This window comes from Lethenteron reissneri, chromosome 11 (genome assembly GCF_015708825.2).
Source record: "Lethenteron reissneri isolate LAM-NWPU_2019-01 chromosome 11, ASM1570882v1, whole genome shotgun sequence".
Lineage (NCBI taxonomy): Eukaryota > Metazoa > Chordata > Hyperoartia > Petromyzontiformes > Petromyzontidae > Lethenteron > Lethenteron reissneri.
The window spans coordinates 12,694,224-12,718,757 of record NC_083789.1 but is presented as its reverse complement, the minus strand read 5'-3'; the positions used below and the strand labels follow the sequence as shown (position 1 = coordinate 12,718,757).

General features: G+C 49.3%; 3 protein-coding genes across 11 annotated transcripts; 1 reads left to right on the top strand and 2 right to left on the bottom strand.

Annotated features, from left to right (window-relative positions):
- Positions 1–80: 80 nt before the first annotated feature.
- Positions 81–12,334, bottom strand: LOC133341488 (uncharacterized). Of its 9 annotated transcripts, none has more exons than XM_061550164.1 (14): positions 12,217–12,333; positions 10,532–10,974; positions 8,458–9,107; positions 7,807–7,955; positions 7,611–7,687; positions 7,123–7,250; positions 6,737–6,824; positions 5,906–6,012; positions 3,302–3,462; positions 2,526–2,628; positions 1,468–2,409; positions 1,264–1,382; positions 520–586; positions 81–334 (listed from the first exon to the last, which is right to left on the bottom strand). In XM_061550164.1, exons 3-14 carry the CDS (start codon positions 8,993–8,995, stop codon positions 228–230), a joined length of 2,586 nt encoding a protein of 861 aa, XP_061406148.1. In that variant the 5' UTR covers positions 8,996–9,107; positions 10,532–10,974; positions 12,217–12,333; the 3' UTR covers positions 81–227. The 9 variants fall into 9 exon arrangements, with proteins under 9 accessions (XP_061406148.1, XP_061406154.1, XP_061406153.1 ...); XM_061550170.1 differs by having other exon boundaries at positions 1,282–1,382; XM_061550169.1 differs by having other exon boundaries at positions 1,264–1,379.
- A 57-nt stretch (positions 12,335–12,391) lies between these two features.
- SDHAF1 (succinate dehydrogenase complex assembly factor 1) lies at positions 12,392–16,072 on the top strand. Its single transcript, XM_061550177.1, has 2 exons — positions 12,392–12,523; positions 14,964–16,072. Exon 2 carries the CDS (start codon positions 14,974–14,976, stop codon positions 15,229–15,231), a length of 258 nt encoding a protein of 85 aa, XP_061406161.1. The 5' UTR covers positions 12,392–12,523; positions 14,964–14,973; the 3' UTR covers positions 15,232–16,072.
- Positions 16,064–22,690, bottom strand: GLO1 (glyoxalase I). The gene is made up of 6 exons (XM_061550176.1): positions 22,556–22,690; positions 20,549–20,631; positions 19,559–19,699; positions 17,011–17,078; positions 16,799–16,888; positions 16,064–16,583 (listed from the first exon to the last, which is right to left on the bottom strand). Exons 1-6 carry the CDS (start codon positions 22,625–22,627, stop codon positions 16,495–16,497), a joined length of 543 nt encoding a protein of 180 aa, XP_061406160.1. The 5' UTR covers positions 22,628–22,690; the 3' UTR covers positions 16,064–16,494.
- Positions 22,691–24,534: the final 1,844 nt, after the last annotated feature.

Genomic DNA, 24,534 nt, shown 5'->3' with positions numbered 1-24,534 from the left:
TGATTCTTGTTTAGATAAAAACATTTAAAATATTCAATGAAGGACAACGGAGTAAATTAATACCACGACTTTCCTGTACAAATAAAAATTGAGGCTTGGTCTGAACCGCGAATCTAAAATTTTGCCCAACACTGGTGGCTCCTGTTGATCTAAAGCAGGTCAAAGGATGTTGCACACGCTGAATGAATAAGGCCACATTGATGATATTTGGAGAACGGTGCCACTGCTCAGTCAGAAAGGTCATGGTCTCCCTCAGCATACCGGAGGTGGCGGTTGTACTCCGACTCTGTGATTGCAGAAAATATGAAGTCTGTGGCCGTATTCAAGGGTAAATCTGCACCCAGTCACAAAAAACACCGGATGCATGACAACGCACACTGAAACATTATCAGGGTGATACGTATGCAGACGCCGACATTGGCAGATATCTGCTATGTTCCCAGCATTTCCACAGATACAATTATTGTAGGTAGCTACGGATGGAGGGGCATAGGAAAGGAAGTGATTCGGATTTATTACCTGTACTGTTGAGGGGCAGCTGTAATGGACGCCACGCACAAGCAGCACGATTGCCCCCAATGCTGCCCTGTTGAAAACATACATGGACTCATTTCTAGATACAGGGATTTGATTTCATCAATAACATATTATTTGTTGCGATAGAACCGCAGTACAGGCGACCCCCGCACCTACGACCTAACTTGTTCCTGGACGACGGTCGCAAGTTGAGTCATCGTAAATCGAACCCTTATTTCCCATCGGCGCAATGTTATACATTGGGGTTGCATTCCTGGAAACCCATTACCATAAAAATACGAAAAATTACCACGAAAATAAATTAAAATAACCCTAACAAACATTTATTGTAACTTAGCATAACCTTTACAAACATTTATTAAGAAAAACAAACATTTGTAAATCCTCAAGTACTTTTCTGCATGTGCTTCACATTTCCTCTTCTCAGACGTAGCAAAAGCCGATTTTTGAAAAAAATGTTAAGAAAATTTACAAAGAAGCGTTCAGAAAGACGCTGCGTTCGCTCTCGGCGCAGCTGCAGACTGTCGGGCGATACTGTACGCCATCTGGCGACGAGTGTGTGCATGACATAAGCAAACTCGTCGCCAATCGACTCGGCGTCTGTAGCAGTCGTTAGGCGGTCGTAGATACGAGTTTTGGTCGTTACTGTCGGGGTCTTAATTACTATAAGGTCGGAAAAGCGGGGGGGTCGCAAGTTGAGCCGTCGTAAGTCGGGGGTCACCTTACCGTGCCATATGCGCTCACCATGCCTGGCTTCACACCCACGGTCTTTGTAGATTCCGAAAACTGTAGATTCTGAAACCTGGCTGCCTTGGTGACAGCCTCCAGAGCACTCCTTTTGGCTGCTGAGGAAATCAAATAAACAAATTCAAGCAAGCAAGCTACAGCACACGCTAATCGAGTGTGGTGAACGCACGCCTCCATACTCACCGCTGAGATGCAGTGCTTCCCTCTCGCTCCGCGTGCGGAGACGCTTGTTTCGAGAAAGGCACTCGTCGCTGCTAGAGCTGCTGCTCTGAGGCCATCCCAGGTCTCTCTCATTCCCCGTCGCCTCGTGGTTCCGAGGTTTCTGGCATGGCTTTTCCAAGGCTGGTCTGCTCGGGCTGTGCCTCTTTGACTCCACACGTTGCTGCTCACTCTGGGCACCCACTTCCTTCGTTGGTGTAGCGGCAGTGGACACGGTGGGGCCCGAGGTCGTCCTCCTGGGCCGCTTTGCCTTCCGCACAATGCTCTCGCTCGCTGACTCTTCTTCATCAATTGCCTCTGTGCACTCCTGGAGCTCTGTTAGGAGCTCCGTGGGGTCCTGGAAGGTCAACGTACGCTTCCTGGAGCTGTGCTGGAGAGCAACTTGGTTCTCACGAGGATGTGGAGACTCCAGAGTCTGTGCATCCGGTGGACTGGGTAAATTCTGTATCGCACCCAGTGTGTCTGGAAGGATGATTCTTTTGAGGGATATATATGGCACAAGTTTCAATCTGTTATGGTCCATCCGGGCCACCTCGCCACTGGTGGGCCCTGCACCGCCCAGCGAACCCCTCTCCGTCTGCTCCGTGTGGCTCTCCATCTGCTCCGTGTGGCTCTCCGTCTGCTCCGTGTGGCTCTCCGTCTGCTCCGTGTGGCTCTCCGTCTGCTCCGTGTGGCTCTCCGTCTGCTCCGTGTGGCTCTCCGTCTGCTCCGTGTGTCTCTCCGTCTGCTCCGTGTGGCTCTCCGTCTGCTCCGTGTGGCTCTCCGTCTGCTCCGTGTGGCTCTCCGTCTGGTTGGCCGAGCTCAGGTCTTGCAGCAGTGCATCCAAGGCCAACTTGACCTCAGTCAACCTTCTTGCTGTTGGCTTTGGTACGATCGGCTGATGCTTGTGGGAGCCCTTTGTGGTGCCTGGACATAAAGATGGCCACGATAACCCGGAATGAGATAACGAGAGCTGCACCGACTGAAAGCCTGGCATCAGCCTCACATTATGGCGGTGACTGATGAGGCTTGAGTGGACCTACCATCGTGATCGCTGACCTGGCGTGCCGGGGCCTTAATGCTTCTTGGTTTCGGCCTCGTGAGAGACGTGTCCGTCATATCTTCAGCAGGTTTCGCCATCTCGCTCTTGTTTCACAAAAAAATGGCAAACATGTTTAACGTGCGTTTACATTTACTTTTCTATTGAGATGGATATAAATATATATCCTTCAAAACAACTAATCCTACTCATGAACATGATAAATATGCATTGTTGTGTAAATACATTTCGGGTTCGGCTAATATGTTTTTAAGTTGAAAAAAGCCACAAATTACGGATTCCATCTCATCAGTTATAATCAGCATGCTATTGTGAAAACAATGCATATATTAAAGCACAATGAGCCAGTGAGCTGGTCAGGTGGCTCAGTGGTACAGCAAGTGCCTTGCCATCAGAGGATTGCGAGTTCAAATTCCAGTTGGGGGTTAACTCAACCCATTATCCCTCCATGGTGGTTAAAATATATACCACGTTGTGGGAAAGTCAACAGTATTTGTCCGATCTATAGACTTGCCCCAGTCATAGGAATGGGGACTTTCCGCGACTGACTCAGGGCTGTAAATAGGAGATAAGCACTACCTCAATTCATTTGAGCAGGAAATCACTGACTTGAGTGTCCATTACAGAGAAATAACTTGCACAAATCTACTCTGATGTGAATAATGAAATTATTGGAAACTCAGTCCGCGGCTCACCAACACCACAACATCTAAGCTCTTTGCACGGCTGCACTTGGCGCATGGACACGCACACACTAACCAGATATTTGCAGGTCGGGGTGATGATGGTGTGGCTCAGCAGGTAGTCGTGCCCACCGGCCGTCACATGCACCTTGCCCGTCTTGGGGTCCGTGATCAGGTGCTCGCCCCTCCAGTAGTCCAGTGGGGGCCTCACGTGCCGCCCGCTCCTTGTGCAAGGTGCTAGATGCACAGACAAAAATCCCCCGTAAAGTGTTTTAGCGGCCGTTGGGGCAAGTGCTGTTAGCGAGCACCAATCGAATCTGGCACAGCACACGAGGGGGTGGGTGGCCAGCGCCACGCCCGACTGCCTTCGTCTCCCCAGCGGTGATGTTTACATACCGCACCAGGTACTTATTTGAGGTTGAGTCGACCTAGAGCAGGCCCAGGACCGGTTAAGATAATCGCCACTGGTGTTGGCTGTGAGCGGGAATCAAACACGGGTCACCGGATTTATAGTGCAGCGTGCTAACCGCGACACTACCGCTCCCCACACTAGATGCACACACAACAGCTTAGCGAGGTTACAACAGCAAGTCAGAATTAACACCAAGCTCCACGTGAAGCCTGAAGTATATCAGGCGAATCTGCTGCTCTTGGTACTGATGATGGCAGTACAATTGCTTCTGCTACACAAAGCCATGCATCCTGTTACATTCCCCCTATTAATTCATTATTTGCCTTTGTGGTCTATGGAGACCGGGTGGTAGTAGTGACTTAAGCAACAACTGCTGATAAAGTCCAAGACGCAGTCAGACCCGAAGAAAATTTAAATATGACTGCGTAAATCTCAGATTACATGTTTTAGTTAAATTATAAAGAATAAGTGTTGCCAAGAGTTTTATCATCCATTAAAATAATATTAAGGTCCATCAGCCTTTGGGGCTTTATACAAATTCAGCTGATCACACCCAATAGTGTTCTTGTCGGGCTTTTACTCATAACATCAGACTCTCTAATAGGATGTCTTAACAGTCACAGTGGTGATGAGATTGATAATGTCAAAAGTCCATTCTAGATTTGAAGTTTTCGTGACTGCAAGGATAATGTCAATAGTGGTCCAGGGTTTTCTGCTTAACTAAACACAGCAATCCCTCACCAACCGCATTTTTCACATCAGGGGTATTTATGTATCCACGGTGTTCCTTCGGCATACCAATTTGCTAACTGCTATATGTAATTTTGGGTAGTCGTGGTTTAGCACGGTGACCAGCACTTGTAATTTCAAGTCACTCGTATGTATTCCCTTCATGCATAATCTCATCTCCCAGCTCCCACCACCGATCTCTTCCCACCACCAATGCTCTCCCTTGCATAGTGACTGTTGTAGTGTGTGGGCATTGTCATATTCCTACGCATTCCACTTTTCTTGACGTTTAATAATCATTTATTTGCATTAAGTGTGCCTTTAACCACGACCCATAAGTGTGCAACCAAAAGGGTGAGCAAAGCCCATCTCCCCTTTTGTTATGAGGTGGTGAGGCTCAAGAGTGTGTTGGAGTGGCTACATCAGGTTCGGTATCCATCACGTATTATTTACTTAAAATAATGTAAAAGTTATCCTAAAACAGCTTAAAATATAGCAGAGCTACTCAGCCACGCCCAATGTACCAGTTCACTCATAAGAGCCTTTCCGATCTCTGGCTCAGCCCCCTTTATTTAGGCGACAGCTCTCCCTCAATTAATTTTTCCATTTTTAAATCTAGCTGTTCCCCAATTACCTCACTCCATGGGGAGTTGTCACACCTCCCAAGAAATCATCCTGGGTGTGTATCCACATTAGGGCTGAACGATTTGGGGAAGATATCTAATTGCGATTTTTCAGTTCAATATTCACTGTGTAATAGATTTAAAACATGTGATGGAGCATTACTACATGATACCATCAAAATATGAACTGTTCTATATATTCTAATGTAAGGATGAGAACTTAAAAGATATTAATTGCTTCCAACATGTATTTATTAAAATTTTACATTGAAATAGAACAATCAAACATAGAACAATTGTTAAGTTAAATAAAGCTATAATAATAAAAAAGAAAACAATTCCAATAAGAAAGTAATAGGAATTTTCAAATCGTAAAAAATCACAGCCTTTGCTACTTGCTAATCGCATTGTTTCAAATTGCGATTTCGAATAGAAATCGATAAATCATTCAGCCCTAGTTCACATACCCACGACACTAAGTGGTCCCTCCAATTCCACACAAAGTATCCAACCCCAGTGACCTGTGCCCACAGGTGTGGGCACAGGTCACAACACTTCTAACACCCCCCGATTACCTCATCAACGTCATCACCTTGAACCCTCAGTATTAAAGGTAAATAATATTATTTTATGGTTTGTATTTATTATTTGTACATGTATTGTTGTTTTTATTATGTCCTTGTGTATTTTATTTAAGTTTAGTGAAGGAACAGGCAACTTGGTTTGGTGTTTTAATAAATAAAACTGAAAATAAATACTTTATTTGTGAGGAAACAGACCCTTGTCTATTTACTATTTATCACCTGCAATTGAATATGACAGACTAAAATCACATGTGGAACAACGTTTTCAATTACAGGCACTTGTGATCCAAGTTTCTACGTGATGGTAATGGAGCTGCAGTGAGATACGCCACCTGCAGGAAGCCGGCGCTTGGTTAAGGAGGCGGTCTTTGGCTGCCGTGCCTTGTCGTTGGCAGGAGGTTCCCCCCTTTTTGATGGCTGAGCCGCACGCGCCTCTGTTCTGTAAATAAGATGAATCCGTCATAAAAATCCCTGCATTTCCAAGTGTACGGGTGGCTCAGGGATCAGAGCCCTGAGCTGGCACCACTGAGGTCGTGGTTTCGAATACAGAGAACCGCCTGGGATTATACCGCATTCTCAATTGTAGCCGATTGATAGTCTTAGCCTAAGTCACCGATCACTGCACACAAAAAACCCCATCACATTAGATTTGGCTTTCACTTAATTTGGCTAAAATCGAGCTCTGGCATGTAAACATTTCAGTTTGATTGACATGCAATGAACACTTTTTTTCAGGGCATAGAAAAAGTGTGGGTAAAGAGGCCTTTTGACATTTCCTCTAAGATCGTTCTTAGGAGGCCATTCTCTGAAACAGGGTGATTCACTACTCGTTGTCAAGTTCCAAATGAAAATGTATGATGACATGATGCAGGTGGCTGACCTGTCAATGGTGGAAGTGCCTGTTGCCCACATCTTGGCCATATACACTATTCAATTGTCAACCTTATTAAAGTTTCCAAATTTCTTTGAAAACCCCTATAAGTTGTCATCTGCAAATACAAGTTGGCAAATCTCTTTGCACTTTCTCTCTGAATTAAATAAGGTCTATTGCCAAAAACATCAGTCAACTATATATCTTTACAATAAAACAGTGTTAAAAAATATAATCAATGCAGTGAGCTTGATTCATGGTTGGGTAAAAACACTTGCTGCTCCATACGTACTTGTGAATTGCTAAGTGTTGAGTCAGGACCTTGTCCCAGTCGTCTGGAAATCCATTCATAAACTTTCTGTAAACCGCACTTGGAAATACTGTAAGAACCACAAAGGTGGGAAAGTGAATCATCAGCCACAGAGATTCTTCAAACTGGTGTCCATGCAGACAATAGCTCCGCTCCTTCATTGGACCAAGTCGTCTTTGAGATGTGGTCACCTCTAAACGCTCTGCAATTCTAAATTGTTGTGGCTACAATTAATCCCTGGAGACTTTAAGGAAAGGTCTTTATACCAGGACATGTATATAACATGGTAGCTTTCCTCACTGATAAAACGTCCACAACAGGCAAAACCAGGGAGGCATTTAAACACACACGTATGTACACGCACTCACCAGAAGACTCCCGGTTATGGAAGTTTGGAGGACCCTTGAGACTGTAGATGGCACCAGACTTAGTCTTGAGTTGGCGCGCAGACAGACGCTGCACAATACCACTGCTGTGCCACATCACGTTGCTGTCCCTGAGACCAATGACAACAGCTTAATGTAATAAAAAAAATCCAGAAAAGCTTCACGGAGTCTCATGACTCTTTTTCAAGGAGAGCATGCTTTGGGATATTTAGACAATTACATCAATGAGTGTTTTGCAGGTGGAAGTAAACGAGTACCTGGAAAAAGAGGGCTAACTTTCAACGCTGCCATTTACTTGTCCACCATGCAGCCCCACACAAAAAGCACCAAGCAAGTCCTGGTGATCACCTATTCAAGTGCTAACCAGGGTAAACCCCCCGAGTTTTCCAGATCTTACAAATTTGGGCACATTTAGGGAAGAGGACCCAGTAGCTTCCTAAACCAAAATCATACAAAGGAAAACCACGTACGTTCGGATACCCTCCACGAACACCGCTGTGCCACCAGCGGAAGAAATCCTCCACATCTTCAAGATGATGTTTCCTGCCTCCTCACGACAACACCCGTGGTGTGACACTCAGTTCGATGGACACAAATACTAAACGTACAGTGTCTGTTACAAATATTTGGCAGTGAAAAATGGGGTCGAATGATCAATGCAAGCACCTGGTGACTGCTGTCATCTGCAGGTGTCATCTGCTCTTTGTCCAGTCCTGTTTCCGGCTCCGCCTCTAACAAGAACCCTCTCTTGACAGGGGGACATTGTCTCGTGCAGTTTTGCTGCTGGTCAAGCAGCTCTATTCCTTCAGAGATATCTGCAAATGGATTTATAAAAAAAAATATGAACCATGGCTGGCCGAGTACCTCTAGGGCTGAATGCCATGTCATCAAAGCACTTGAACCAGCACCGACCGCTGTGATACAGGCAGCCACTTATATATAAGAGGTATTTTTTACATTATGCTTGATAGCCGCAATGACTTGATATTCTCAACCCTCTCACCAAAGACTGCACAAATAAAACATGTTACCCAGTTAAGCTTATTTCAGCTCTGAAAATGTCGCATTGTTAGATGAACAAACTTTGCAGAAGATACAAAATGTGTACCACCATAGCGGATAAAAGGGGCTGTGGAAGTGATTTCAGAAGTATTTTTGTACATCCTCTTCTGAGGTTACTCTGACACAAGGTGGTGTCACTGCTTGCTAAGAAAGTCTCAAAAGTACATTTGTTCAACTCAGTTGTCCAATTGGAATATAAAGAAACGTATTTTTAATGTAAAAAAATAATGATACAATGAGATCGCTAACCATTACCTCCAAACTCATTCAAGAGGGCCACAAACCCCTCTTCCTGAGATAGATTGTCCAGGATAACATTTTCGATGTACCCCTGTTCATTATCCATGCCATCTGGATGAGTCCGGGCAATGCTTCCTTCCATTCCGATGGGGCTAGCCTCTGCAATGCCTTTTTTCAGGGCGACGTTGCAGCCTTGAGGTGTGTCCATCTCTTCTCTGCCCCGGTAGCACAGGCTAGCCCGAGTAATGTCTTCATCCAGGTCAAAAGGGCCTTCCCGTAACGTTCCTTTAGGCAGGCCAATCGGGCTAGCCCAGGCAATGTCCATTGTCTGGCTTACTGCATTAGCCCATGTTCTTGGTTTGGCCTGGGCTTCGTCTGCAAACTCTGTCTGGGTGCCCAGGCTGACCATTTTTCTAAAAATTAACTCGCACATGCTGGGGCGAGGAGCTCCGTTCTTGCCAATGTATGGTAACCCGAGGGGGATCCACATGCCCCTCATGATGGCAGTCTCCTCGTCGTCCATGTTGCATCTTATGTCGGGTTTGTGCTCCATGGAGGCCCTCAAGGCTCTGCAATCTTGTGATGGGAAGAAGTGCTGTCATTAGTCGGCTGGAGACAGCGAGAAGGCCAAGATGGTGAAGGAAGAGCTGAGTGGCCGGTCCTTGCTGCTGGTTCAGAAAGCAAACAGATGCACCAGCTTCACCAAGACAAACAACAAGCATTAAGACCACCACCACCACAATGAACACCAATGAGGGTATTAGGATCAGCAGCATTTTCACCAAAACATTGACAACACTTTGACCTCCAACACTGCCACTTGGCCTGGTACGTTTGCGGAGGGCTGCCATCCCTTCCCATTGCTTCTTGCCATTGTAAAAGGGAACAACTTTGCCGAGGCCCAAATTGTATCCAATGGAATATTTATGATTCACGTGCTTTTTTTACATGGGGCACACTAAACCGAAATATTACATGTGGCATTGACACATTTGTAAACAATTTCCAGGAGATAGTGGTATGTTATTTACACTGACACTATTTACAGTACTCACGGCATTTTGGGGGGCCCCTGAGTTTAGGGTAGAGTTGTACCCCCCCCCCCCCCCACATTGTCCTATCTCGTCAGGCAAGACGACCCCAAGAAACAACAGCAACATTCAACAGGACGAGGACCACCAACACAAGACTGACAGCACCTCCGGTCACCACAAGAGCACCAGGATTAACAATTATGTTAAGATCATCCACCAGTGCAGGCCAAATGTGTGAACTTTTATCTTTGACAAATGTAATAGTGCTGTTTGTTGCTGATCCCTTGGTGATTTTGGCCTTTACTTAGCAACCGTGATTTAAATTCAAAGAATGATGCATACCCCACCAAGATACAACACACTCCACCTCACTGCCCAGTTTAAAAAACTGCTTCAAGTCACCACGCAGACCTTTTTACAGCCATCATGTCACTTACTCGAGGATTTACCAGGTATTCAAGTCACCACTAGGCAATGTACGTGGTATTAAACAGCGTAAATGTGAACGTACTGTCTATATTTACTAGCTCCTGCCACACGGGCGTGCCAGGGTGCTGCGGCTGGCCCCTCGGTATCAATTAGTGCTTCGTCGCGGCCCACGTGGGCAAACCCCGGGGGGGGGGGTCGGACATAAATAGGTGGGGGTTGAGTGAAAGTTTACACCACGTTTAGAATCGCGGATGAAAACTAAAATCTCTCGAACTTTTTCAAATCCCCGCAACTTTTCCCGCCAAAATCGTGGCGCCGCAACGAACGCGAAGCCGGCTCCGTCATCGCGGACACGAAACGATCTCCATCACGTCCCCTCCCCCGACAGCCTCAGCAGTCTGCTGGAGCGCAAGCTCCTCTTGATGGTCGACACGGCACACGAGGAGGAGAGGGGGGGGTGCGGTGGCCCGACCCGCCTTCGTCTCCCTCAGCGGCACCACGGGCCGTCTCTGGGGCGCCCGTCGGTTGCGAATCGAACTCTGGCGGTCGGGTTCGGAGAGCGGAGCGCGCAAGCCGGAGGGCTATCGATCACGCACTGGCCCTCACGCGTCGTGCCGTCTCCTCACCAATCTCCTCACCAATCTCCTCACCGATCTCCTCACCGGCGCCTCCTCGTCACGGCGGTGGCTCCGCGGGCATCTCCCTCACACTGACGGCGCGGAGTCGATCCAGGACGATTCGATCCAGATTGATGCGAATCGTCCGGATCGATTCTATCTTGACGCGAACGGAGTTGACCCCCATTGAAATGTGCACAATTCGCTCTGACGCTAATAATTATTCTATCGACGAGTCATTTTAAATGCCCCCCCCCTGTTATCACCCGAGGTATTACATCTTACTTCTTACTGAAAATCATCGAAGACCACTGACTTCGCTGGTGCCGTTAAGCCTGTGGCGGCATTTGGGAGACACTGACGAACGCTTCACGTGCTTGCCTGCAATTTGTAAACCTTGTTCCAGCCCCTCACGTCACGGTAAGGGATCGTCCCTAAATGACGTCACGCACCTAGGGGGTGGGGTCAGACATTTGTGACGATGTGTGACGAGGGGGGGTTTGAGAAATGTGACGTCACATCAAAATGCGCAACTTTAAATAAATATAGACAACACGTTTAAAGCGATTTGAAGCATGTTTTATATTTTTTTGGGGGGGGGGGGGGCAGAGCTTTGTGACGTCATATTTGAGGGGGGTCTGACTTTTTGTGACGCCGTGTATAAGGGGGGGGGGGGGGGGTAAAAAATCGTCCAAAATCGCGTGACGTCATTTATGGACGGTCCCTAATTAACTTAATATACAGCAGCCCAGAGTTGTGGGTTATTGCGGGGACAGCAAACACTTCAATGCAGTCATAGTACTGTTACATAATTACATTTATGATACGAATACAAGAATCATGACAGTAATTTAGTACAAGGTCTACCCACCACTTGGAAATGATCAACGGCGTGTTTATAATTGTTATAACATCACAACTGGTGATCCGTGCTGCTGTTGGGGATTGACGTCGGCATGAAGTTGTCCGGGATTTCACTCCGCGGTGACCCCGGGTGACCGGAGCCTTCCACCCGGGGGGGGGGGGGGGAGTAGCCGGGGGGGGCGGGGGGAGTAGCCGGGGGGGGAGTATCGGGGGGGGGGGAGTATCGGGGGGGGGGGGAGTAGCCGGGGGGGCGGGGGGAGTAGCCGGGGGGGGCGGGGGGAATAGCCCGGGGGGGCGGGGGGAGTAGCCGGGGGGGGCGGGGGGGGGCGGGGGCAGTAGCCGGGGGGGGGGGGAGTATCGGAGGGGGGGGAGTATCGGGGGGGGGGGGGAGTATCGGGGGGGGGGGAGTATCGGGGGGGGGGAGTATCGGGGGGGGGGAGTATCGGGGGGGGGGAGTATCGGGGGGGGGAGTATCGGGGGGGGGGGGAGTATCGGGGGGGGGGAGTATCGGGGGGGGGGGGAGTATCGGGGGGGGGGAGTATCGGGAGGGGGGGGAGTATCGGGAGGGGGGGGAGTATCGGGGGGGGGGGAGTATCGGGAGGGGGGGAGTATCGGGGGGGGGGGGAGTATCGGGGGGGGGGGAGTATCGGGGGGGGGGAGTATCGGGGGGGGGGAGTATCGGGGGGGGGGTATCGGGGGGGGGAGTATCGGGGGGGGTGGGAGTATCGGGGGGGGGGAGTATCGGGGGGGGGGGGTGGGAGTATCGGGGGGGGGGAGTATCGGGGGGGGGGGAGTATGGGGGGGGGAGTATCGGGGGGGGGGACACCCACCACGCCGCCTCCGTCATCGGCAGGCGACCGCAGCGAGCGCCGCGCGGTGGCTCCTCGACAGCGGCGCCTCGCTCCCCCCGTGTCGCAGCGGCAGGCGCCCAGTCTGCGGGCATCGTCGCCTCCTCCTCTCCCTCATCTCCCCCCTCCTCCTCATCTCCCTCCTCCTCATCTCCCTCCTCCTCATCTCCCTCCCCTTGCTGCTGCTGCTCCTGCGAGGAGCCCCGACTCGAGGCCCGGGGGGTCACCTTCCTGCCCCGAGAGCCGAGGCCGCCGTCGCCCCCTCCCGCCTGCTGCCCTCGCACACCCGGTGGGGCCCTCGACTGGTTTTCTAAAAAAAACTATTTAGACGCTTCCCCTTATTACATGTTTAGTTATTTTAGTAAATAAATTTTAAAACGTATTTATAACAATCTTGTTTTATTCTGGCTGCTGCTACTCCGACTGATGCTCCCGCTGTTGTGGAGCGACTCATGCAGCCAGATATGGCTGCAGAGTTTGGTAGTACGTGTTGTAGACGTAGTTTATACTGGTAGGAACGAAGTGGACCAGACCACCAATAGATTAATGTGTCCGTCCGTCCGTCCGTCCGTGTATCAACATCGCCCCCTACTGCAAACACTTGGCATGACCCTACAAAAACCTTTAGACTCAGTGACGCTATCCTGGCTAAACAAGTGTAACATTCCCTTATAATTCCCTCAGATAGCTTTTAATTAAAACATTTAAATTAATGAGGCTTTCCTGGCTAAACACGTGTAACATTCCCTTATAATTCCCTGAGATAGCTTTTAATTAAAACTTTGAAATTAAATAAAAAAACTCACAGCGCCCTAAAGTCTAGAACTAGGCCTCAATCTCTCCCTTCGTATCGTCCGATTTGGTGTATCAACATCGCCCCCTACTGCAAACACTAGGCAGGACCCTACAAAAACCTTTAGACTCAGTGGGGCTTTCCTGGCTTAACAAGTGTAATAATACATTTGTTTATATTCTTTGGTTATTCGTTCCTACCAGCCCACCCCGCAGGGTCCTGTTTGTGAAAATTCGGTCACAGTTCATATGACCACTGTTTCATTGCTTTTATGGCTTTATTTGGTGATTTTCGAAAAGATTTTTGGTTTGGCCATGTTTGTTGTAACAGTTAGACTGATGGCCTTAATCTAAGTTGTCTTGTGGTTGTTGTTGTTTGACTTGCATCCCACTGGGATTTTTGCACAGTGTTGGTGTACGGTACTTTTTCTGCAATATTTTGCTGTCTTTTCTTGGATTTTCTGTTTGCACTCAGTCACATATTTACTTTAAGATGTTTTTTGTTCATGTTTTTGTTTTTCGTTTGTTGCGGTTGCACCCGATTCAAGAGCCGAATGGCTCACAGGGCTACACCTAATAAATGAACTTGAACTTGCTGCTGTGTCCTGTACAGCGCCTTGATGAAAAGTGCCATCTAATTGTAATTATCATTGTTGCGTTACCGGTAACCGCCGGATATAAATGTCCCGCGACGAGCGTGATATGTTCAACGTCGCCCAATGAGAACACGGCGAGGCCTGCCGCATCTCAACAGCGCTCTGGGCTTTGTCGTGCAGAGAGGTCACCGGTCCCGCAGCGCGATTCGTGACCAAAGTTCCACTGAACATCGATCGGTTGCCGATTTTCGGAACCGGTGATCGATTCATAAGACGGTTGTCGTTTCACAACCCTCGTCAGTCCATGGTGGGTGTCGAGTGTCCGTGGTGGGTCTGATAAGCTCCTTGGCCTGAGTGCCTGGTAAATACCTGCTGGATACTTGCGGAGATCCTCCAGGGCTCTATGAGTGTGCCGAGTTCTTGGGAGGTGCCTGGTAAGTCTGGTAATGTTTGTAAATACCTGGTTGGGTCCCGAGATGGCATCGAGCTAGACATTGTGTCCCCGGTACGAGGTGGGAGCCCCAAGTGGAGTACCTGGACCCGTTACCGACACAAAACCCATACTCTTTAGTTCTTTCGGTAAAGTCACGTAGGTATCAAATAAATTACGACGTTTAGATTGCAACACAAGCAATCATCATCAGGTGGGAAAACCACAGGAATATATATTTTTTGCTGAAGTGGGAGAGAGATGCCGTGGTTAGAGGTTATTTCGGTGAGAGGTTATTTTCTACCTACGTGACTTTACCGAAAGAACCAGAGTATGGATTCCTGCAGTCACGAAAACTTCAAATTTAGATTGACACAAAATTAATTTACCTCGCCAACTGCAGGGCCCAGCGTGGAGACCGAGCACTGGTGAGGGTAACGATTGCGTTCTTGGCAATTGTCGATTGAGAGCACGGTGGTGCAGAAGGTGATGCTACTTACGATGAGGTGCGGGATGGCCTAATGAGAGTTTCGCTGTTGACTCTTGAATCCATCAGTGTCGAGCTTGTGTTGTCTCCGCATACATGTGGATGTTCACCGTTTGTTTTCCTCCCACACGAGGCCATCAATTGAATTGGCAAGAAATTGATGGTACTGGTGTTGGGTACGTTGGTGATGTCAGAGGTGATCATGGGGAATGTGCGATTGATTCAAGTTAAGGTAATTCCTCTGAAGGTGATGGTACTGTTGATGCTGCTGGAGATGATTTCGATGGTGGTGATTGTGTAGGTGATTGGTGAAGATATTGCTATTGGTGGTAATGCTGATCTCTCGTGCTGGCGCCGAGTTACGGTCCTCGTGGCAATGGTACTCATGATGGTGCTGACACCGCTGCTCCCGTCTCCCATACAGGCCACACACCATGTCGCGACACAGCCGCCTGCAGAAGCAGGTGCTGGGCCTGTACAAGCAACTGTTACGCGCGGCCCATGACAAGCCAGGCTTCACCCCGCACATCCGCGCCGAGTTCCGCCGCAACGCCGCCTTTCCTCGCTCGGACGTTATGCGCATTGAGATGATGATGCGGCGAGCACAGCGCCAGCTGGAACAGCTGCGCGACCCCAGCACCCGCCAGATGGGTGCCTTCAGCAGCACGGAGCCACCGGGGGAGCGGGCATGATGGCGCCACGGCCGGCAGCATCCCAAGTGCATGAGCGACTCAACCAGCTACTCAACATGGGACCAATACTGCCCATGTGGATCAGCCAGGGTTCATGGTGCGTTTGGCGACTTGGGAATGACTGACGTAGACTGTGGAGTCCTGGGTAATGGCTGGTGTCTCCAAGATAAAAGGAATTAAAGATTTGGTGTTTTGTGAATGTGTTTGGAACTTGCGTCGTGATGTTGAGCTTGTTAAACAGCAACCAACCACAGCAAAGTGTCCATAATGGACAGGGCTTAGTTGAACACAGTTGCTGAGGCACATGGCTCGGAGCCTGATACGTCAAGCAGCCAGCAACAATCACTCCCATCACAATAATAACAAAAAGTTAACGTTTCTTTAATTCAGCAAGGTTATAAGTGCTTACGAAAAGAGATGGCAGGGAATGATATGGCTGCGGCTACGTGCCAAGTTCAGCTGACCAGAACCCCAGAATATTCGGTGATCGATTAATCTTTGGTTGACTCGCACAGGCTGCCTTCTTGGGCTCATGGTCCACATGTGGTTGACATCACTGTCTTGCACAATGCAACTCAATACCAGTGCCTGAAATATTGTACACGTTGCACACTCTTGACATGTGAAGTGTGGGTATAATGCTGCTGCCTGCTTCAGGTTACACAGTTTACCCCACCCTAGTCCACTTGGCCACCGTGTGTCGCAGTTATGTGCGGGGCCCTCTCTGGTGCTTTCCATAACTTAGTATCGCACACACAGGATAAGCTGTATATATATTTGTATAGTCACTAAATGACGGACATCACAACCATGCATAAAGGAGTACACGCTGTTTCATGTTGCTAATAAAATATTCTTTATGAGAACACGCGCATGTCTGAATTAAGTCAACGCTTAGTGTATAGAAAGGACTTCTTGTTACATCCAATCATTGAAATTACATAATAGACGTCCCGGCATGAAACCTGTTCATCTTGCGGCCCATGTTCACTGCAATTTCCCCTCGATTACCAAACGTTCTGAAAGTTCAGGTATACATTAATGGTGTTATGTGTATGGCATACCGTCGTATACGGCCCATTTGAACCATGGTGAAATATGGAAAGTTGGTGTGGATAATTGAGCAGAGCAGCCTGCAGCGCCATGTGACCACACGACGACATGGATGGGCTCGCATTAAGAATTGTGTTTGAACTTTTAAAGTGCCAGCGTGGGTCTGTAGCGTGTAGCGTCATACAATTTTCTTGCTGGCTCAGGGTGATTTTAGGTGATGGTAACCATGCCGTTTGGGCTGAGCACTTCAATCCAGTAGCCGTCGGGGTCCTGTATGAAGGCCAGACCCTTCATCTTGCCTGCTCACCCACAGGTTCACATTGACCACAGACAGTTCAGAACATGTTACTCAACAATAACTCAAGATTCCATTAAAATTACTTGATTGGGAAACACAAATTATTGGCCGCCCCCAACCAAGGCAAAAAACCCTCCTGAAATAAGTACTGAGACTTCCCTGGGCAAGTATAATAGTAATTACCCGTGAACACCGCCACCAGACAGGAGCACTCACCATCGTCGGGCTTCTTAACGAACTTAACGCCCAGCTCTTCGAAGCGCTTGCAAGCCGCATACACGTCCGGCACGGAGATGCCGATGTGCCCTGCGAGGGAGGAGGGGAGCACGTGTCGCACCTGGCCGGTACCCGCCAAAATCATGCAGCACCGGGCATCGTGTCGGAGCGGGCAGCAAGTGGAGAGTGCGGCAGTGGCACTGCGAGCTCACCGAATCCGCGGGGCTCCGTGTTGCCGTTGTGGTAGGCCTGGGCGTCATCGCTCTCTGTGCCCCAGTTGCTGCGTGGAACAAGGTGCGGTGTCAGGGACGTGGTGCAGATCAACACAAACCAGCGTGTCAAATGGTTATGTTTACCACAGGTGTCCTGCAGCAACAATGATGTTTTCAGCACTCAAAAGATGACTTGGGGGGGACCAATCGGTGCTGAGACAGTCTTTCATCAACAATGTGCAACCACATATGAATGACTCGTGAATTGGGCAAAATATATGCATATTCCATGTGCTGTAAAACATCAATAAGTTTAAATGCAAGCTTTGCATTCATACAATAATTAAATGTTGTGCTTTTGCCTCGAGGCAGCACAGGTAGTCAGATGTACAAGGTTGGTGCTGTGACACTAATCCCATGATTATATTCTCAAAGTAGGAACCGTGATGGCTGCGGACAATGACAACATGACAATGGCCAGCGTGTTCCCGTGCGGTCACCAAGGAGTTCTTGACTGAGATCAGCACAGCATTGTGCAGAACGGCACCTCACGCAATGCTTCTCATCAGATACACAATGACAACCTATGACCAAACTACTCGGAATGCATCTCGTGAGACCTCTGTTAGAAAATAGGCTTGAGCTTGGATCGTGCTTGGGTGGGTTGACCACTTTGCATGGCTTGTTCTGGGGTGCGGGACTATGTGGCAGGCAGCAGAGGGCAGCACAGAAAAGTAAATTGCTTTATTGTGCTCCTATGCTTTCACGGCTATGCTCCCAGGTTTCAGCAACACTGCACTCACCAGCATGGTGACGTGTGGTAAAATTAGTCCCGTCACCAGCACGGCGCAGGCAGGCGCTCATGCGGTAATGGATTGACAAAGGACAGTATACAGGGACGCCTCTACTTACGAACGAGTTAGGTTCCAGAGGTCTGTCCGTAAGTCAATCTGTTCGTAAGTCCAACTTTACTCCAATTGATTTCAAACGTTGTACGGCATGTACATTAAACAGAGGGAATGGCTTTAAAAGTTGTATAATCTCCGTAGATGCCGCTGGTTCTTCATATTCTGCAGATGTAGATGCCTCCATCTATTGTGCAGCAGTTGAACTTACGACTCTCGGTCCGAACAGGCAACTGGACATACGGACAGGTTTGTTCGTATCGCTGAAAGTTTGTCAGTCAGATGTTCGTAAGTCGAGGCGTCCCTGTATGTACATATGGCAACAGTGACTGATGGTGTCAAGGTGTGGGGTAAGGTGGCACGGGGTGCACAAGCTACACAATGCCACTTTCTCACACTTTGAAAGATTTGTAAAATACAGATTGCTTCATTTCTCTTGCTCTTTCCAACTTAAGTAAACCGATCACGTTTGAGTGTAATAAATGTGTACTACCTGCTATGACATGGATCAGAAACAAGCACATTAACAAGTAACATAAAACAAGCACAAGTATCCAAAAAAGTGCAAAGATGCATGCTTATAACATGGAGAAACAGAATGAAGAACACGGTATAGTAAACATATGCAGGTTATAAGTATAACCCGTAAAAACAAAGTTTTTCACTATAAATCTTTTATATGCGTGGCGGGTAGAGTCCTCTCGTCCTCTGGCTTGAGATGGCTGCCACCTATGGGTCAGATGATTGCATTGCACCATTAAGCAATTGGTAATTATATAAAATATTTTTGTCCTAAAAAGTGAAAAATTGTGGAAAAAATTTTTCACGAACATTAATTGTCACACACAACGAGTCTGTGTGAAAAATGTCAGCTCGATTGGATCATGGGAAGTGGGGTAAAAAACGACCGAAAGATTTGCACGGTCCGAAGCAAGCAAGCGAACTTAATAAAGGATTTAAAAAACAAGTATAACCCGTAAAAACAAAGTTTTTCACTATAAATCCTTTATCTGCGTGGCGGCTAGAGTCCTCTCGTCCTCTGGCTTGAGATGGCTGCCACCTATGGGTCAGATGATTGTCTGGCAGCATTAAACAATTGGTAATTAAATATTTAATTTTATTTCCCTAAACAGTGTAAAATTTTGGAAAACATTTTTCACGAAAATGCATTGTCACGCACAACGAGTCTGTGTGTAAAATGTCAGCTCGATTGGATCACGGGAAGTGGGTTCAAAAACGACAGAAAGATTTGCACGGTCCTAAGCAAGCAAGAGAACTTAATATAAAGGATTTAATAAGTGGTTATATTCTAAAATAAATAAGTGGGGGTCGGGTAGGACACACTGTTACAAGGGATCGCCAGTGCAGTGGCAGCCGAGGGATGGAACGTGTCCAAGAGAATGCCCACAGTGGAGATGGAGCAATTAAATCAGCTCGTGCACATCATGGGACATTGGGAGATCGGGGTGACTGGGTATGCCTTCATTCAACAGTGGATTAATAATGGCTAATGATGATGACCTTGTATCCAAGGCCAACAATCAGGTCATGTCCTCATGCTGCTGATGTTGGGAGTGGCACGGAAAACCCCTCTCAGTGTTGTGCATGGCTACGGGGTTGGTGCGCGGGCGCTAGCGTCTCACTGCGTGAGCTCGATGGTGGCAGGCCGCGTGAACGTCCACTGCACGCGCTCCTTTTTCCCTGCTGGGATCGCCTCCGCCTCCTCGAAGCCCAGGAAGAACAGAGAGAACTTCATCTCTGGGAAGTCAAACTTCTGCAGCAGCCTGCAGACAAAGGAGCACACAGGCAGCAGCAGCTGTTGAGGCGCTCACTCCTCCCACCATCACGCGGGCGTCATCACAGCCCCCAGGCCAATTCCATACACCTAGAACGAGGCTCCCTGCATGCCAGTGGTGGGGAACCTTTTCCTTTCTGAGGGTCGAATAGAACTTCAAACATCTTTCGGTGAGCAACCACATTGCAAGAGGCCCTTACGTTGACAGAAGTGACTGAGCGTGTTAAAGGTAGAAAATGTTCACACTAGGAAAATACATTTGTGCAGCAAAGATACTTGCGGTAATGGATAAATGACATTTGCAGGCCATTTCAAAGTGGTAGGCTTCACGTCACCATGGGCCGCAAGATATTAGGTCACAGCTCGTATCTGGCCTAGACCATAGGTTATCAACCCCTGCTGCCCTCTATACAAAGATCCCCCATATAGCCTTAACATACTGATGGGCCAAATTTTGTTAGCGAGCACATATGAAGGCCAGCACAGCACCCGAGGAGGGTGGGTGGCCAGCACCACGCCCAACCGCCTTTGTCTCCCCAGTGGCAATGTTGACATACTGCACCAGGTACTCATTTGAGTCCACGTAGGGGAGGCCCAGGACCAGTTCAGATAATTGTCACTGGTGTTGGCCATGAGCGGGACATCGAACTCGGGTTCCCAGGTTTGTAGCACAGCATGTTAACCACTACACCACCACTCCCCTCTATAAACAGACATTCACACAGGTGACCTACTGACAGCAATCTTAAGATTCACACAAATATTTTTAAAATTATTGATTTACTAATGTCTGTGTTACATGGACAAAGCAAGCATGAGATGTGGGTGGGTAGCGAACCTCATGCCCAGGATGCGAGTGTAGAAATCCAAGGACTTGACAGGATCCTTCACCCTCATCATTGTCTGCTGCATCACGAAGCCCTGAACACGTACACACACACATACACTGAACAAACACCCATACACTGAAGCCACACCCATAGACTCAACCAACACCCATAGACCCAACCCACATCCAATGTTGATGTTTACACACCGCACCAGGTATTGATTTAAAGCCGAGTCTACCTAGGGGTGGCTCAGGATCAGTTCAGATATTCATCCCTGCTATTGATCGTGAGTGAGAATCAAACTCATGTCGCCAGGTTCGTCGTGCAACGTGCGAACCACAACACTACCGCTCCCCACACTCATCACACACCCAACCACACACACACACTCCCACTCATCAGTGGAATAGTTGTGGCTGGCTATATATTTTTGGCCAAGTGCCTAGTTGGCCAGTGAATTGTCACCAACCATATTCTTGGTTCTTTCGGTAAAGTCACGTAGAAGGGAAACAATAAAATAATACAAAAATATATTTTGTATTACGTAGAAGGGAAACAATAAAATAATACAAAAATATATTTTTTATTTTATTGTTTCCATTCTACGTGACTTTACCGAAAGAACCAAGAATATGAATCCCTGCAGTCACGAAAGCTTTAAATCAAAATGTCACCAACCAGTTAGCGAGTTGGCATGGCCAAGTGACTTCGGTCATCTGTGGAGAATCGATTCTTAGGTTGACAAATCATGCTGGGAATCGTTAAAGTTCATGCATCGATTACTATTTAACACAAAATAACAATGCCCAGATACAACTGTAATGTTGCATTTAGGCTAAGGTAGTGAGCAAAACTGTACAGACGAGAAACAACAGTATTTATATGGGGCAGGCGGCGACTGCCCGCAGCAGCACCGCCTCGACTATAAATAACCACGCCGGGGGGGGGGGGGGGGGGGCTCGGGGTGCAGAGAGAGACAGCGCTCTGGATTTAGAGCGCCGCGAGATTTCTCTTCGGTTGTTTTTGGCTCGATTTCTATTTTTTACTTCATCGATGTACACTTCACTTGGGTTTTCACGATTCCTTTTGTGATTATGGTGACCGAGGTCGCTCTTGCAAATGAGACTCATCCATTGGAGGTATTTTTTGGGTTTAGATCGCGTAAATATAAATGTGCCGTTAAATCCGCCACCACCCGACACAGCCGTAACACGTGAGGTTTATCGCGTAAACAAAACGTGCAAATTAGTTATTCATTCAGCACTAACCGGTAAACCCACAACATTTACAATTTGAATACAACAAGTCTCATCAGGCAACAGCCAGAATTGTGGAGAAATCCTCCTGTTTCGTTCTTAAAACAATCAAATCTGAATCTTGGTCAGCCTCTCACCTGGTTCAACAAAAATAGACCTGAACCCTGAACATTCCGGGAGCTCACCCTGTGTTTGGACTCCCCCCCCCTACCCACTGACGGGATTTCCACCCTCGGCTTGCTCTCGGGTTCAACTCGTGCATGGACGGCAGCTTCGCTTCGCCTGTGATGCTCATGCTGCGTTCTTCAATGCCACTGGCGGCCCCTGTGGGCCTTTAGTGAGCCCCTTGACAATACACGAAGAGTGAAAGCCATCCTCCCCATAGCGCCGTCAACCCCAATGGTGTCAAATGTGTGGTGGCCCTCACAATGATGATGTCTCATCGGCAAAAGTGCCCCCTCCTCCCCCACCCATCTGAAAACGAGTGAAGCGCACGGTGTTAATGCCACGGGGTCCGTGGCATCACCTCGCCGCCACCACCACCACTCATTTTAGTGGCCAAACACCATGGGCGGCGAGCGAATGACGGCAACCCCACGGGGTGGGCGGCAGCCCGAACCCCGAGGAACGATTCGCGTCGTGCGACACCGCGAGTCGTCTCCTGCCCCGGCCTCACCCCTCACACCGCCTCGGGGTGGCCAGCCAGCTGGCTGCCACCAGGGGCTGGCAGGCACCGTCACCCTGCCCTCTCACCCTCACCTTGGTGCTGGGGTCCGGCTGCCCACACGCCGCCAGGACCTGCTCCTCACTCAGAGCGTGCGGAGCCGCCATCCTCGCTGCCTGCTCCAGCTGATGCAGGCGCGGTCACGAGGGCCGCTCTCCACCAATCACCACTCGCCCAGTGGCCCCGCCCCTCGGTCCCCTCTCCACCCCTCCCCTCGCCCCCCGAGTCCACCCATCCACGCGGCCCCGCCCACATGGCCCCGCCCTCGGAGTACCCTCAGCTGCAGGGTCCCGGTTGAACCTGCCACCTCGTGACTGAACCTGCCACTTCGTGACTGAACCTGCCACCTCGTGACTGAACCTGCCACCACGTGACTGAACCTGCCACTTCGTGACTGAACCTGCCACTTCGTGACTGAACCTGCCACCTCGTGACTGAACCTGCCACCTCGTGACTGAACCTGCCACCTCGTAGGTGAACCTGCCACTTCGTGACTGAACCTACCACCTCGTGACTGAACCTGCCACTTCGTGACTGAACCTGCCACCTCGTGACTGAACCTGCCACTTCGGAGTTGAACCTGCCACTTCGTGACTGAACCTGCCACTTCGTGACTGAACCTGCCACTTCGCGACTGAACCTGCCACTTCGTGACTGAACCTGCCACCTCGTGACTGAACCTGCCACTTCGTAGTTGAACCTGCCACCTCGTGACTGAACCTGCTACTTCGTGACTGAACCTGCCACCACGTGACTGAACCTGCCACCTCGTGACTGAACCTGCCACCTCGTGACTGAACCTGCCACCTCGTGACTGAACCTGCCACTTCGTGACTGAACCTGCCACCTCGTGACTGAACCTGCCACCTCGTGACTGAACCTGCCACCTCGTGACTGAACCTGCCACTTCGTGACTGAACCTGCCACCTCGCGATTGAACCTGCCACCTCGTGACTGAACCTGCCACTTCGTGACTGAACCTGCCACTTCGTGACTGAACCTGCCACTTCGTGGTTGAACCTGCCACCTCGCGACTGAACCTGCCACCTCGTGACTGAACCTGCCACTTGGTGACTGAACCTGCCACTTCGTGACTGAACCTGCCACTTCGTGACTGAACCTGCCAATTCGTGCTTGAACCTGCCACCTCGCGACTGAACCTGCCACCTCGTGACTGAACCTGCCACTTGGTGACTGAACCTGCCACTTCGTGACTGAACCTGCCACTTCGTGACTGAACCTGCCAATTCGTGCTTGAACCTGCCACCTCGTGACTGAACCTGCCACTTCGCGACTGAACCTGCCACTTCGTAGTTGAACCTGCCACCTCGTGACTGAACCTGCCACTTCGCGACTGAACCTGCCACTTTGTAGTTGAACCTGCCACCTCGTGACTGAACCTGCCACTTCGTGACTGAGCCTGCCACTTCGCGATTGAACCTGCCACTTCGTGACTGAACCTGCCACCTCGTGACTGAACCTGCCACCTCGTGACTGAACCTGCCACCTCGTGACTGAACCTGCCACTTCGTGACTGAACCTGCCACCTCGTGACTGAACCTGCCACCTCGTGACTGAACCTGCCACCTCGTGACTGAACCTGCCACTTCGTGACTGAACCTGCCACCTCGCGATTGAACCTGCCACCTCGTGACTGAACCTGCCACTTCGTGACTGAACCTGCCACTTCGTGACTGAACCTGCCACTTCGTGGTTGAACCTGCCACCTCGCGACTGAACCTGCCACCTCGTGACTGAACCTGCCACTTGGTGACTGAACCTGCCACTTCGTGACTGAACCTGCCACTTCGTGACTGAACCTGCCAATTCGTGCTTGAACCTGCCACCTCGCGACTGAACCTGCCACCTCGTGACTGAACCTGCCACTTGGTGACTGAACCTGCCACTTCGTGACTGAACCTGCCACTTCGTGACTGAACCTGCCAATTCGTGCTTGAACCTGCCACCTCGTGACTGAACCTGCCACTTCGCGACTGAACCTGCCACTTCGTAG

What these genes read in the sequence shown, in the direction of transcription:
- LOC133341488 (XM_061550168.1), bottom strand. Translation starts at nt 8,995, where the DNA reads ATGGAGCACAAACCCGACATAAGATGCAACATGGACGACGAGGAGACT. An exon ending in CCTCTTGAATGAGTTTGGAG is followed by an intron (nt 7,956 to 8,457) that starts GTAATGGTTAGC and finishes ATCCATTTGCAG; the next exon opens with ATATCTCTGAAGGAATAGAG. An exon ending in CCAGGTCAGCGATCACGATG is followed by an intron (nt 2,410 to 2,525) that starts GTAGGTCCACTC and finishes CTTTATGTCCAG; the next exon opens with GCACCACAAAGGGCTCCCAC.
- GLO1 (XM_061550176.1), bottom strand. Translation starts at nt 22,627, where the DNA reads ATGGCGGCTCCGCACGCTCTGAGTGAGGAGCAGGTCCTGGCGGCGTGT. An exon ending in ACTCGCATCCTGGGCATGAG is followed by an intron (nt 19,700 to 20,548) that starts GTTCGCTACCCA and finishes CTTTGTCTGCAG; the next exon opens with GCTGCTGCAGAAGTTTGACT. An exon ending in CGTTAAGAAGCCCGACGATG is followed by an intron (nt 16,584 to 16,798) that starts GTGAGTGCTCCT and finishes GTGGGTGAGCAG; the next exon opens with GCAAGATGAAGGGTCTGGCC.
- SDHAF1 (XM_061550177.1), top strand. Translation starts at nt 14,974, where the DNA reads ATGTCGCGACACAGCCGCCTGCAGAAGCAGGTGCTGGGCCTGTACAAG.